The sequence below is a fragment of the Eulemur rufifrons genome, chromosome 21 (genome assembly GCF_041146395.1).
Source record: "Eulemur rufifrons isolate Redbay chromosome 21, OSU_ERuf_1, whole genome shotgun sequence".
Classification (NCBI taxonomy): Eukaryota; Metazoa; Chordata; class Mammalia; order Primates; family Lemuridae; genus Eulemur; species Eulemur rufifrons.
This window is the reverse complement of record NC_091003.1, coordinates 13,290,255-13,304,947: the sequence shown is the minus strand read 5'-3', so window position 1 is coordinate 13,304,947 and position 14,693 is coordinate 13,290,255. Positions and strand designations below refer to the sequence as shown.

General features: G+C 46.3%; 2 protein-coding genes across 3 annotated transcripts in view; both read left to right on the top strand.

The window, feature by feature from the left end:
• Window positions 1-1,756: 1,756 nt before the first annotated feature.
• On the top strand, window positions 1,757-5,552 carry RPLP0 (ribosomal protein lateral stalk subunit P0). 2 transcript variants are annotated; one of them, XM_069496823.1, is made up of 8 exons: window positions 1,757-1,785; window positions 2,024-2,125; window positions 3,059-3,234; window positions 3,341-3,428; window positions 3,547-3,693; window positions 3,801-3,986; window positions 4,796-4,936; window positions 5,319-5,552. In XM_069496823.1, exons 2-8 carry the CDS (start codon window positions 2,072-2,074, stop codon window positions 5,478-5,480), a joined length of 954 nt encoding a protein of 317 aa, XP_069352924.1. In that variant the 5' UTR covers window positions 1,757-1,785; window positions 2,024-2,071; the 3' UTR covers window positions 5,481-5,552. The 2 variants fall into 2 exon arrangements, with proteins under 2 accessions (XP_069352924.1, XP_069352925.1); XM_069496824.1 differs by having other exon boundaries at window positions 1,964-2,125.
• Window positions 5,553-6,599: 1,047 nt separating this feature from the next.
• The window catches only part of GCN1 (GCN1 activator of EIF2AK4), a 55,593-nt gene continuing 47,499 nt past the window's right edge, over window positions 6,600-14,693 (top strand). Inside the window, exons 1-3 of the mRNA XM_069497414.1 lie at window positions 6,600-6,635; window positions 11,428-11,530; window positions 14,391-14,454. Of these exons, the coding sequence (XP_069353515.1) occupies window positions 6,618-6,635; window positions 11,428-11,530; window positions 14,391-14,454 (185 nt within the window). The 5' untranslated portion in view covers window positions 6,600-6,617. The remainder of the gene's footprint in view (window positions 6,636-11,427; window positions 11,531-14,390; window positions 14,455-14,693) is intronic.

The following is a 14,693-nucleotide window of genomic DNA, read 5'->3' as shown; positions in this document are numbered from 1 at the left end:
AATTTGGGACTACATACAGCCAACAGTCTGTTGGTCACATATGGTTCAGATAAACTCACTGGAAATTTCTAACTTGGTCAAGTGAAAAGGATGAAGAGGGAGAAACACCCCTTCTGCCATAAAATCTTTCATTAAAAAGGTATTTATTGATATAGCATAATTATTCAACTAAATGTTAAATGGATGTGTACTAGAAGAAGCTAACAGTTTCCTCCTACATTCCAGGAACTCTGCTAAGTCTTAACACATTTGATCCTCATAGCAACTCTAGAATGTGGGTGCTGCTATCCTCGTTTTACAGATAAGGAAAGGGAAACAGAGGGTCAACAAGGTGAAATCACGTCCTAAGATGACACAGCTAGCAAGTGGCAGAACAAAGTTATGGATACAGGTCATCTGATGGCAAGTCCTGCGTTCATTCATTCAACAAATATTTATTATATGTCTACTATGTGCCAGGCACAAGACAAAAATCTCTCCCTTGTGGAGCTTGCATTCCTGCAGGGAAAAACAGACAATAATGTAATAAATAAATTACATAGTGTGTTAGAAGGTACAAATGCTACTGAAAAAATAGAACAGAGCACAGGGGAGTGGGAGTGGGGTTTTTTTTGTCATTTGAAACAGGGAACTCAGGGTAGGCCTCATTGAGTAGGCGATATTTGTGCCAAGACCTGATGGAGGTGAGTTCCTCTGTGGATATTGGCTGGGCCGCTAGGAGCCTTCCAGGAAGAGGGAATAGCCAATGCAAAAGCAGCAGAGCATCATCCGGTTGGAAGCCAACGAGTCAGTGGGAAAATAGGAGATGAGATTATCTGGGTGGAGGTGTGAAGCAGATCAGGTAGGGCCTTGTAGGTAGTTTTACGTTTTATGCTTTTTTTTTTTTTTTTTTTTGAACAGTCTCACTCTGCACCCTGGCACGCATCGTCATAGCTCACTGCAACCTCAAACTCCTGGGCTCAAGCCATCCTCCTGCCCCAGCCTCCCAAGTGGCTGGAGCTATAGGTGCACGCCACCACGCCCAGTTGATTTTTTTCTATTTTTTAGTAGAGATGGGGTCTCGCTCTTGCTCAGGCTGGTCTTGAACTCCTGACCTCATAGGTGCACGCCACCACGCCCAGCTGATTTTTTTCTATTTTTTAGTAGAGATGGGGTCTCGCTCTTGCTCAGGCTGGTCTTGAACTCCTGACCTCAAGGGATCTTCTCGCCTACGACCTCCCAAAGTTTTAAGATTACAGGCCTGAGCCACCGCCTGTTTTAGGCTTTTAACTCTGAAGGAAATGGGAAGCCTTTGAAGAGTTTTGAGCAGATAAAGGAATGAGTCTACTTAGGTTTTAAAAGATTCCTCTGTTTTGGTAGCGGGAAAAAACAAACTAGGGAAGACAAGCGACCATTCTGTTTCTCAGCATGTGCAATTATCTCTCAGTTCCACGTCACACTGTTTAGTTCGCTGAGGTGGCCAGGTGGCACCGGACTCCGAATCCGCAAACCTTGCCGCCTACACAAAGGCAGCTCCAACCCAGCAGGTGGCAGCAGCGCTGAGAAAGCGCCTCCAACGCAAGGCAGTGCTTCCTGACCACCTTACTCAAAGGCGGCTTCCCGTTGGCTGGAGTGACAGAGATGGCGTCCAATGGCTGCCTAGATAACTTGGGCTTCGTCAGGCGAATGACTGCATCAGCCAATAGACAGGGGCGCTGTCTGCGGCTTCTGATTGGCCACTTTGTTCACATATAAAAAGCACGCGCCGGCTCGCGGCCCCTTTCTCGCCAGGCGTCCTCGTGTGAGGTTCGTGTGGCCGCTGGACTCGCGCCTGGACGCGGTGGCGGGAAGCATGGGGGTCTTTGGGAGCGCTTTGAGGGGCCTTTGGGGGCCCTGGGGTCTGGGCCTGTTTTCTTGGGGTCTCGGTGGCGGCGGCTGCCCAGGTCAGGCCGGCGGGCGCTTGCGCGTGGCCCGTTCCGCACAGGCCTCGGGCCCCGGGACGGGGGTCGGGGTGACCGGGCCTGAGCTCCCTCTCTCCCCTCAGTGACATCGTCTTTAAACCCTGCGTGGCAATCCCTGACGCACCGCCGTGATGCCCAGGGAAGACAGGGCGACCTGGAAGTCCAACTACTTCCTTAAGATCATCGTAAGTGCGGGCTGGGTGGTGGCCGCTCATCATGCTGCCCCGGCGCGCTAATAGGGACAATCAGGTGCCATGTCTGCTTGGTGCCAGCTACTGAATTAGGTCATTTTGGGCAAATCTCATTTAACAGATTCCCCCTGGTAGTTCCCTTCTGTTGCAGATTATCAGGCTCAGACAGATCAAGTGGCTCCTGAGATTGCATTCATACACAGGTTTTTTTGGCTTCCAGGGTAGTTCATGTCATACCTTTACTCCTTTTCTTCCATCTTGGGAAGGTCTGAGGGGAGCAGTGACTCATTGTAAGGAAGCAAATTGTTGCATGTTTAGGACCTGTCAGTCAAGAAACTAAATGTCTGATGACTTTTCTTTTGGATGGCCTTACCCAAAAACTCTTAAGGCATTTATTAATTAATGCTCATAGGGCATTAGGTTCCATTGTAGAGCCTCTGTGTTATACTCTCCCCGACTTAGCATGAGGGTTTTCAGAATCAAACCAAAAAAATTGTACAATAATCCACATATCGACAACCTAGATTTCCTACAGATGTTTTGCTATATATTATGTTGTGTTTTGAATGCTGTAAATCAAGCCCTTCCCTTGACCAGCTTATTTGGAACAATTTTTTTTCTGTTAATGCAGCCATTTTAGTGAGAAACATGCCTCATATTTGGGAAAAATCAGAAACTAAGTAAAAATTAAAAAAACTTTTTCTGATTGAATGGAAATCCAATTTTCACTGTTCATACCCAGCAAGCAAATGAGGATTCAATCTGGCAGTGTTATAATTTAAATGGCTCCTAGTGGGAAGAATTGTCCCAATCTCCAGTTGACTTCAAAAAACTTAGCAGAAAGGGAGTGAGGTGGAAGCCAGTCCCTGACATTTATTTCTTCTTTCCTTCTGCCAACCTTTGATTGTTTCTGGCCTGTTTTTGTAGCAACTTTTAGATGATTATCCAAAATGCTTCATTGTGGGAGCAGACAACGTGGGCTCCAAGCAGATGCAGCAGATCCGCATGTCCCTTCGAGGGAAGGCTGTGGTGCTGATGGGCAAAAACACCATGATGCGCAAGGCCATCCGAGGGCATCTGGAAAACAACCCAGCTCTGGAGAAGTCAGTTCCCTGGGCACTTTGTCCTCTCTTTCCGGAGCCTTTCTCCCTTTTCCTGGAGAAGAATGGTGCTTGAAAGGTGACCGTTACTGTAAACTTCTCTTTGCAGACTGTTGCCTCATATCCGGGGGAATGTGGGCTTTGTGTTCACCAAGGAGGACCTCACTGAGATCAGGGACATGCTGTTGGCCAATAAGGTAAGAGGAGAATCACATTGGCGAAAGAGACCTTATTTTGGCTCCTTAAAGCAAAGTTGGCCATTCTCGGGTTGTATCAGTGGAGAGACTTACCTCACTGTTCATTGTCTTTGTTCAGGTGCCAGCTGCCGCCCGTGCGGGTGCCATTGCCCCATGTGAAGTCACTGTGCCAGCCCAGAACACTGGACTGGGGCCAGAGAAGACCTCCTTCTTCCAGGCTTTAGGCATCACCACTAAAATTTCCAGGGGCACCATTGAAATCCTGGTGAGTGGACCTGGTTTGCCTGTGCTAGCCAGGCAAGTGGAGGAGTTTTTTTAGAGGCCAGAGGTCTGCTGGATGTCCAGGTGTTAACTGCCTGCTGTTCTCTTCAGAGTGATGTGCAGCTGATTAAGACTGGAGACAAAGTGGGAGCCAGCGAAGCCACACTGCTGAACATGCTGAACATCTCGCCCTTCTCCTTTGGGCTGGTCATCCAGCAGGTGTTTGACAATGGCAGCATCTACAACCCTGAAGTGCTTGACATCACAGAGGAAACTCTGCATTCTCGCTTCCTGGAGGTACATGCTATCCAGCCCACCCCGAGTCCTGTCTGCTGCTTAAACTAGCTGTGTAACCAAAGACCATTTAATATGTCTGCCTCTGTAAGCTGGCAATGACAATATAAGATTGTCGAAGGATTTAATGAATTAATCAGTATGAAATCTTAGAACAGTGCTGGCTGTAGTAACAGCTGTTAGTCTGGGGTCCGCAATGATGAAGACACAAGATTTTGAGTAGTGCCATGAGTCAAAGGAGAAATGAGTAAAATGAGGACAGTTGAATACATGTTGGTATAACATAGCCAAATATCCTTTCTTTGGATGACTTTCCTTTTTTCTGAGACTGTCTTGCTTAATTTTGCCATTAAAATGCCTTTTAAGTAATGCATAATGGTGATAGAAGATATATTTTTTCTTGGACAAAAAAATTGAAGTTATTTAAATAGCTCCATTTATTTTTTGAAAGATTCACTAGTGGATGAAATTCACATCTGGAAATAGTTTGACATTTTTCTTTCACGGATCTTGGTAGCTTTGTTAATAGTTTATATTTTTCATGAAATAGTGGTGGCTTTTGAAGTAAATGCTATCATTATGGTATATGGAACACCCAGGTTTGGAATAAGGGCAAAAAAACTTATCAGTTGATGGGTCTGAATCGTCCTGCCAGGAGCATTTGGTGTGAGATGAAATGTCTCCTTTGAGACTGAGCTGCTAACCTAGCAATTCTTACCTGCCATGGGTTATTTCTCTCCCTTGAGCTTTATTTGGACTTCACTGTTTTTTCTCTAGGGTATCTCACCCAAAATGTAATCTTCCTCCCACAGGGTGTGCGCAATGTTGCCAGCGTTTGTCTGCAGATTGGTTACCCAACTGTTGCATCAGTACCCCATTCTATCATCAATGGGTACAAACGAGTCCTGGCCTTGTCTGTGGAGACTGATTACACCTTCCCACTTGCTGAAAAGGTAAAGATCCCACAAGGACCATGGAGGATCTAATAGTTAGCAGGGTGACAAAGATAGCCTGCTGAGTTAGTGCTTTTAATAGCTGTATTTTACATACCAGATACGTTTCTTAAGAGTATACTTGAGAGGTGGGGGGTGGGGGATGTGTGTTCTCACTTTAGAAATGACAAGAGACCCAATGAGGGGTTAATGAGCAAGAGCTGGGCCTTAGGGTTACCTTTTATTTGGCTGTACCCAAGCTCTCCTGCCTGGGTCACTTCCTGACAGGAAAGCCTTCACTGGCTTGGACACTGTTGGTCAAACTCTACAAAGGCAGGAGTGTCGTGGGGCGTAGAGGGGTGTGGATGACCATTTTGACCACTAACTAATCCCGTTGCTCCAGGTCAAGGCCTTCTTGGCTGATCCATCTGCCTTTGTGGCTGCTGCCCCTGTGGCGGCCGCCACCACTGCTGCTCCTGCTGCCGCTGCAGCCCCAGCGAAGGTTGAAGCCAAGGAAGAGTCGGAGGAGTCAGATGAGGACATGGGATTTGGTCTCTTTGACTAATCACCAAAAAGAACAAATACAGCCAGTTTTATTTGCAAGAGAAAAAATAAAGGCTTACTTCTCTTAAACGTCTCTGGATTCTTCATTTTGTACGTTTTGAAGTTTATAGTGCTGTATGCTAGAAACTATAAAGCCATGGTTGACATTGCAGTGGCCTCTTAGTCTCTAAATGAAACCAGACACAGCTTTAAGTGTATCAGAATTCTTGTTTCCGTGGCCAGTCAGCCAGTAGCCTGGGTCCCTGTAACACTCAGGTTGTGTCAGTTGAGATGGGCATTCAGCGGATGCCAGGGGTCAGTTCCCATACAGCAAGCTTTTTCAAATTGGTTGATGTTCCAACTCACGAATTGGTGGTGGCCAGTATTCAAACAGAGAAAGCAACATTAAATTGCTGAAAATGCAGGTGTTCTGTGAAGCTTACATTTCACTGCAGATCTGGGTGCTGGGTCATGGTGTATTTGTTGTAACTAGTCTCTGTCAAGAGTTTGAAAGCCACTGCTAGTAGAGGGCCGTGTGGACCCCTTTCTCTGAACTGCAGCCACGATGGCAAGCTGAAAAAAATTCAGACTGTTCTCCATGCACCAGGAGGTGCTTTGCTCCCACCTTGTGGCCTAAAAACCTCCCTGCCTGGAGCATCCAGTATGTTCCAGGGCAGTGGCCTCCTTCAGCTCCAGAATCCTTCCCTGGCTGCCCCATCTACTCAAGTTTGCTAACCCTCCCGTACAAGTCGTCTGCCACTGAATCCCAAAGTCTTTGAGGACAAAAGACTAGTTCATTTCCCTTTCACCTAGTTTAGTTCTTACCATCTAGGAAGCTATGCTTAATAGTCTCTCTGAAGAATGCCTTCACTCAGGAAAGGCTGGTCATAGGGGCTGGGCCTGCGGGCTGGGGGTGGGTCGGGGGCTGCAGGGCGGGCTCACCACGAAGAGCCGGCCCTGGGGAGAAGGCCTCGGTCGGCCCCGGCGCGGGCCAGCCTCAGGCCCGCGATCCAGTTGCTCCGGCTGCAGCGGCCGCCGTCCCGCCCGGGGGCGCCAGGCCTCAGGCCGGCCCAGCGGGCTCTCAGCCTCGCCCTGCCGCGTGGGCTCCGCTGTGACCCGGAAGCAATCCGGAAGCGGTTCCGGAGTCAGCGCCGGCAGGATGGCGGCGGACACGCAGGTGAGGCGGGCGGCTGCGGGCCAACGCGGCGTGTGACTGGGCGCGGACGGCGGCCGTCGGGTCGGACCGCTCCCGCCGCTCGGCCTAGAGGCGCTGGGGGTGGCGGCTGTGGAGGACGCGGCTCCGGGGCCGTCTCCTCACGGCTCTCGCTTGGCCTGGCCGGGGCGGCGCAGACCGATCCCGGGCTCCAGGAGTCAGTGGCTCCGGCCCCGGCTTCAGCAGTTGGAGCTCGGCGGGGCCCTTCCCCGACTGCAGAGTAGCAGAAGTTCACCTTCCCGAGTCTCCGCTCCGTATCTCCAAAGCACTCCGGCAGTGAGCCCCGGGCCAACGCCAAGTCTTCCTTAAACTTTATATTCAGCAAATGTAACTTGAGCACTTACTGTGTACAGGGACTTGGAGCGTAATCGTTGGATTCATACAGATAGGGGTTTGAGTCCCCGCTCGTCGGTTTCTATGACATGCTGAGCCAGTGACTTAAGTCTGCCTTTTCATATGTAAAGTGGGGTTGAAACAAAACCTGTCTTACAGGGCTGTAGTGAAGACACAGTGTGATAAAGTAGGGCTCCATATATGTTGGTTTTTATTATTGGATCCAGGGTTGGAGAAAAGAATTGTCGCTACTCAGGAAGAGGCTTGTCACCCTTAAGTGTTATTACCTGTGGGTACCTTGTAGTTCAGGCAGGACTGGGTAAACCTTTTTCTTCCACCCTAGCCTCATTGATAGCTGTGAATGTTTTAGGGTGAAAAAACACTATTATGGGAAAAAGAAACAGGTGTCTAAAGGACAGCTGGGCCCACTTGAGTCTCCAGAGTGATGAGATTAATTGTTTTTAGGTGTAGGCCCTGAGGTGAGAAAGTGACCACTTAACCCAAACATTCAAAAGACATTTATTGAGGGCCTCCTATGCAAGCAGGTGGTAATTTGTTTCAAGTAGTGTACTGAATGCTAGAAGGAAAAGCTTAGTCTCTTGGATATTTCTAGAAGGGATCGGGGGAATACATGCTTAGTGTTGAACATTAATACTCGAGTAAAAGACTCTTCTTTCTAGAGCTGTGCTGCGCAGTATGGTAGCCACTAGCCACATGGTTAATTAATCGCCTCTTGGCTACTTAGTTAAAATTAATTGAAATAAATTCAGATTTTCACTTGCACTAGGGACATTTTAGTGTGTGGATAGCCACATGTGGCTAGTGGCTACTGTATTGGGCAGTGCAAGATAACATTTCCATCATCATGGAAAGTTCTATTGGACGGTGTTGCTCTAGAGAGAGACCTGTGAACTTTCAAGCTATTTGCATCTGATCTCACCAGGAAATGACTTCTCTGAAGGATCTTAGTGTGCTCTGCCTTAGTTTTGTTCAAACAAGGTCTCAAGTGGGCAGCATTCATTTCTGATTAAGAAAAAGGAGAGCCTTGAACCTGAAAATCTCTTTCATCTTTGTAGGAGAAGCTATAGCCAGGAACTTAATATTAGGAATTCTAGGTAGAGGGTGGATTGTATATGTATTCATCTATTTTTGCTATCTCTTCAAACGTCGCTAAAACTACTGAAAGCTTGAAAAAAATAATCCCACGAGGATTAGGAGACTAGGGAGCAGACCAAACCAACAAACTTTTAGAAACTAGAAAGAGATGGTAGTAGCCCCAAGGAAAATGAATCCTAGGCCAACAGCTAGGAAAGCTAAGAACCAACCTGATTGACATTACAGAATCTGTGAAAGTTGGGCATTGGTGGTATCAGCTGGCCTCTAGGAAATGAGGATGAACGAGGAGGGGCTAAATTAAGTAGGATTGGTTGAAAGCCTGTTTCAGATGTAGTCAGATTCCCAGCTTTCTTCTTCCACTCTGGCAAACGACTGGAGGTTTTCTCTCTGGAGACTGTAAAGCAGTAGTGTAGGACCAATATCTAAGGAAATTATCAATGACATAATTCAACAGAATTACCCCCAATTGAAGGATGTGTTTCTAGACCAAAAGTGCTCAGCACAATGGACAAAAAAAAATTTTTTAAAACCTTGAACACAAAGAGAAGATCCTAGAAGCTTCCAGAGAGAAAAATCAGGTCTCATTCAAAGGATTATAAGTCAGAATGGCATTGGACTTCACAACCATGACACAAAGCTAGAACTCAATGGTATTCTGAAGGAAAATGATTTCAGCCTAGAATTCTGTATGAGGCTAGAACATTTTCATACTTGCAAGGACTCCATGAAATGGAGGATGTGCTTCACCCAAACCCAGGAAAGTACGTTTTGAGGGTGATAAACTGCCCCAGCTGTGGAGAATCACCTTCCACGTTGGGGCAGGTCAGAAAACTCTCAGACTTCTTCAGGAAGGTGGAATTTAACAGAATACCTGATCTGCCTAAATGTATTCAGATTTAGACAAGTGGAGTTGGGGATTGAATTACTAATAAAACAAGAGTGGGAAAGGGCAGTTACTGACTCTGGAGGGATAAAAAAGCTGGGCAGGATAAGAAACATAGCTTTTTAAATGGAAGTTGAATACGCTTACATGTAATGTGAACACTGACTACTAAGCTAGCCCATATTATGAAACTGGAGACTTACATTGGGGAAGTGGGGAGGGTGCATGATGAGGTTGGAGAAAGATAGTAGAGAGTAAAACTGTAAAAGCAAGAAGCACAAGCAAGTTGTTACCTCCATATCTCTAAATAAGGAGGTGACTACCCAGATGTCAGCCAGAATCAACCCAAGAAATTCCCCTCAGGGGTTGAGATCAAGGGACTGGTTTTTATAGCAACCCTCTCTTTGACTTTGACTCTTTAATTATGTGCATCTGTGACTACAAATGCAGATTTTAAAATTAATAAATCCCATATGTAGAAGACAGATTTGGGACACCATTTATTCATTGCCAATAGAATTACAGCAGGGATTTAAGCATAAAAGAAAAACTCAGCATTTTTTTTTATTTCTCTCTGTACCCTTCACTCTTATGCTACCGATAAGGCCTGCATGTGAAATACCCTCAAAAGAAAGGGGTGATGGCGCCAGTGGGTTAGTTGTGGGAGTCTTATACCGTGCTCTACTGCGTGTGAATCCACAACCTGCCCACTTGGTAGCTTGCAGAATATTGCTCAGGAGCAGGTTTTCAAGAATGTTTGCAAACTGCCCTCCTCCCTGGGTCTTATGCTTACGTCCCTGTGCAGGGAACTGCAGCTGTGGTAACTTGGATGGCTGTTGAAAGGTAAGGATTTGTTAGTATCAGTTTGTAGACCAGTGTGGTTTCAGGTTTCATTTAAAAAATGCAGGTGCTGTAGCTTTAGGCTCCGCTCTAACCAGTGACTTCCCTTGTTGGAGGTGGTTCCTTCATCAAACCTGTAAAATGGAGATAGTGATGCCTCCCTTGCAGGCTTGTTGGTAGTGGTAGCTGACTTTGTGTTTGGGATGAGAGTAACTGCTCTACATAAACAATCTCATCTATATAACAGTTGTGAGGTAGGTGCTATTATCTGCATTGTATAGATGAAAAAAAACCTGAAGCTCAAGGAAGTAGCATTATTTTTTTTTTTTTTGTAGAGACAGCGTCTTGCTCTGTTGCCCAGGCTAGAGTGCAGTGGCACTATCACAGCTCACTGCAGCCTCGAACTCCTGGGCTCAATGACCCTCCCACCTCAGCCTCTCAAGTAGCCTGGCTAATTCCCTGCCCCCGGTAGAGACGAGGTCTCACTGTGTTGCCCAGGCTGGTCTCAAACTCCTGGCCTCAAAGTGATCCTTCCACCTCGGCCTCTCAGAGTGCTAGGATTACAGTCATGAACCACTACGTGGCTGAAATGACATTATTTAACTGAATTTCCACAGCTAATAAGAGGCAGAGCTGGGATCCAGTCTCTTAGCCTTTTCCTTTTTAGCCAGTGTGCTTACACTGTGTCAGTCACTTGCCAGGGTGCTGGCGTTCATTTCCCATGTGGGAGCTTAAAGTGAGATGAGATAAAGGGAATATGCTTGGCACATAGTAGGCCCTCACTAGATTTTGGGTAGTTCTGAAAGGAACTATCCAGAGGTTTTTGCCTTTTTGCCATTTGTTTTTTTTTTTTTTGTTGTTGAGACAGAGTCTCACTTTGTTGCCCAGGCTAGAGTGAGTGCCGTGGCGTCAGCTTAGCTCACAGCAACCTCAGACTCCTCGGCTTAAGCGATCCTACTGCCTCAGCCTCCCGAGTAGCTGGGACTACAGGCATGCGCCACTATGCCCGGCTAATTTTTTCTATATAGATTTTTAGTTGTCCATATAATTTCTTTCTATTTTTAGTAGAGACGGGGTTTCGCTCTTGCTCAGGCTGGTCTCGAACTCCTGACCTCAGAGCGATCCACCCGCCTCGGCCTCCCAGAGTGCTAGGATTACAGGCGTGAGCCACCGCGCCCTGCCTGCCATTTGTTTTTGTGCCCAAGTTTAAGTAAGGTATATTGACTGGTTGGCTGGTTGAGTTAAAGCAGTACCTCTCAACTGGGACTGATTTTGCCCCCAGGAGACATTTGACAACTTTGATTGGTTGTCACAACTGGGGCAGGATGGAGCTGGGCCGCTACTGGAATCTAGTGGGTAGAGACCAGGAATACTGCTAAAAATCCTACAATGTGTAAAGACAGCCTCTCACAACAAGGAATTACCTGGCCCCAAATGTCAGTAGTATGGAGGTTGAGAAACCGTGAGTCAGAGAGATCGTCACTGAGTTTTGCATCTTCCCCTCCCCTCCTCTCCCCTCCCCAACACACACATACACAGTGTTTTATAGCCTGGTGAAATTTTCTCTGGGCTTGGCCTTCACAGGTTTCGGAGACACTGAAGCGTTTTGCAGGGAAGGTGACAACAGCCAGTGTGAAGGAACGGAGAGAAATCCTCAGTGAATTGGGGAAGTGTGTTGCTGGAAAAGGTATTTATTTTCCATCCATATAGCTTGGACACTATTCCACTTCAAAAATAAATTGTCTTTTCTTTTTAGAACCATGGCCTTTTCCCCTGACTGCACAACTTCTGCCTTCACTTGAAACAGTTGAAACATTTGGGTTAGTAGAGAGTTTATCCATTCAGGTGCTAAAGCTTTTTACAGTTTTAACCATTTTGATTGGAAGTGTTTTAAAAAGATACCAAAAATCTTAAGTAGTATACTGGGTGCAAAAACATTTTCTTTATAACTTGGGGTACCATTTTTCCCAATAAGTGTTGATGGAAGTCAGGAAAAAGGTAACAGGTGATTGGCCAATAAAAGATGCCAAGATCAAATAAGTTTGGGAGAGGTCATGTTTTCTAATGCCCTCTTGGAACATTCACAACAAGGTATTTTAACTTTATTGAGGTTTGTTTTAATCCAGTGTTTTCTTTGAGACTCTTCCTGCTGAAAAGCTGTTCAGGGTCTGGGAAACACATTTTGGGAAATGCTCAGCACATCTAGTTATCTTCATCCTGCACCAAAACCAAGGGATAGGCCCACGACCTTTGGAGCGTGTAAGATGATTTTGCCTTCATTCACTAAGTCCTGATTAGTCTTTTGAGTTTCCTTTTGGTGTGTTTTTTTCTCGAAGTGTGGTTCCTCTAATGGCAGCATCAGCATCACTTGTTGGAGATAAAAATTCTCAGCTCCACCCCAGCAACTCAGATTCAGAGACCCTGTGGGTGGAGCGTCTGTGTTTTAACAAGCCCTCCAGGTGATCCCCGTGTTGCTAAAGTTTGAACACTGTGGCTGTTATAGATGAGGTCTCCCGCTGCCACCTTTCACTTCTTATTCTTCCCCCCTTTTGCCCACATTCTCATCTGCTGCTTCTGACCCACTGTTGCCTGGGTAACACACGCGAGCTTGTTAAAGTTGTCTGTAAATGAAGTAAATTGCTGTTTGTGAGCTTCTTAGGGATTCTCCTGTGTGTTAATGCTTTAGTGTATGCATTTTATGGCATCCTCAAAGGTCTTTCTGGCCACTTTCTCAACAAGGTTTTCTTAACAAGGCAGCCATGTGACACCGATCTTTCTAACCACAGGCCTCTAGTGTAGGAGACAGTGATGAAGGACTCGGGCTCTGGCACTTACAGGCTGTGTGACCTGCCTTAAGTTATTAATACTTCACCTCTGAGCCTGTCTCCTTGCTTTGAACATGGAGATAGCAGCACAAAATTTTGTAGACTACAAAGGAAAAATATTGTAAAATTTTGTAATGAATATTTTGTAAATAAAGGCACATTTAGCTACAATTTCCCATTTTCTGTATGTATGGCGACTTTTGGGACACCCTGTAGTACCTCCCTGATAGGGTTGGTATGAGAAGTAAATTTAACACATTGCCTGGCTATGGTAAGCTCGTAGTGTATATTAGGCGTTGTTGTTATTCTCTTAGCCACAGTGTCTTTCTGGCCCCAGTCACCTCCTCAGTTACTGAAATGGCCCCACATTGGATGGACCAATACAGTGTTCAGGGCCCTGGGGAAACGGGGTCCCCGCACCTCATTCATTTCTCCTCCATCGTTCAGATGCCAGAGCGTGAGGCACTATGTGAGCCCTTCGTGGGCCTCGTGCTCTCTGGGGCCTCCCACGTGTCTCATACTGCAGGTTAAATTTCCGCTTACTCAGAAGCTTCTCCCTTTTTCCTGCATGCTTCATTCTGGCATGCAGCACTTGTCTCAGGTTGGCTTTCCAACAGTATTGAGCACTCTTATTCAACTCAACTCTCTGTTTCACTCTGGCTGGCCTGCTTGGTTTCTTCCTCTTAAAATGGGCTTACTAACAGTGGCCACTTTGTCTGGATTAAATGAGTTCATGTGTGTGCAATGCTTAGAGCAGGGCCTGGCGCCTTGTAAGTGCTAATTAAGTGCTGCGTGTTATTAGTCCTCTTCTTCCTCATGTGTCCTGAATAGGCATTACGCCTTTTGCCCCTGCACCTTTGCTCATGTTGTTAACACCACTTGGCATGTACCTCTTTCTCTTTCCCTTTCCATTTTTCCAGAGCCTACTAATCTATTAGGCTAGGCTTATGGAAACCATTCGAGTTATAGGTGCTCTTCCCTTTTCTGTTCCCTCATAGTGCTTTAATTGTGTACTATTCTTTAAACTGTTTCTTAAAATATACATAAAAGTACAAATGTTATAAGTGAACAGCTCACTGAATCATCACAAATTAAACAACACACTTTTTTAACTAGTGCCCAGATTAAGAAGTAGGGTAGTTCCAGCACTCCTGAACCTCCACTCAGTAGCACATAAGGTTTTTGGTTTTTTTTTTCCCCTCTTTGAGACAGTTTTGCCCTGTTGCCCTGTCTAGAGTGCAGCGGTGTCATCATAACTCACTGCAACCTCAAACTCCCAGGCTCAAGCGATCCTCCTACTGCAGCCTCCTGAGTGGCTGTGGCTGCAGGCATGCACCACTGTGCCTGGCTAATTTTTCTTTTTCTTTTTTTAGTAGAGACAGGGTCTCACTCTTGCTCAGGCTGGTCAAGCAATCCTCTGTCCTCAGCCTCCCAGAGTGCTAGGATTACATGTGTGAGCCACTACACCCGGCCAGTATGTGAGATTTTGAGGATACTTGTATTGCCTTAGTTTCATTCATTTAGCAAATGTCTACCTGAAGCTTTTCTGTACCAGGTATTTTCCTAGAGCTCTATTTTGTCATTGTTTTTTTGTCTTGGAGATTCTGTCTTATACAGGGAGTGTCCAGTGGGCTGAGGTCACGTCTGGCAGAATGCCTGGCTCACGCAGGTGCTTACCAAGTCATTTTTATTGACCAATCTCTGTGTAATGTTTGGTTTCAGATCTGCCAGAGGGAGCAGTGAAAGGGCTCTGCAAATTATTCTGCTTGACTCTGCACCGGTACAGGTAAATGCCAGCCAAAGGCCCTGTGTTGGGAGCCCTTTGTACAGAGAGAGCATATAGGGTAGTGTTAAGAACCCAGGCTTTGGAACCAGGTTGCCTGGGTCCAAATCTGGGCTGTATCACATCCTAGCTCCTGGATCCTGGGCAAGTTACTAACCTCTCTGTGCCTCAGTTTCCTTCCTCTGTGCCTCTCTGTAGAATGGGGATGATGCCATAGTTTACCTCATATGTGGATGTCAGTA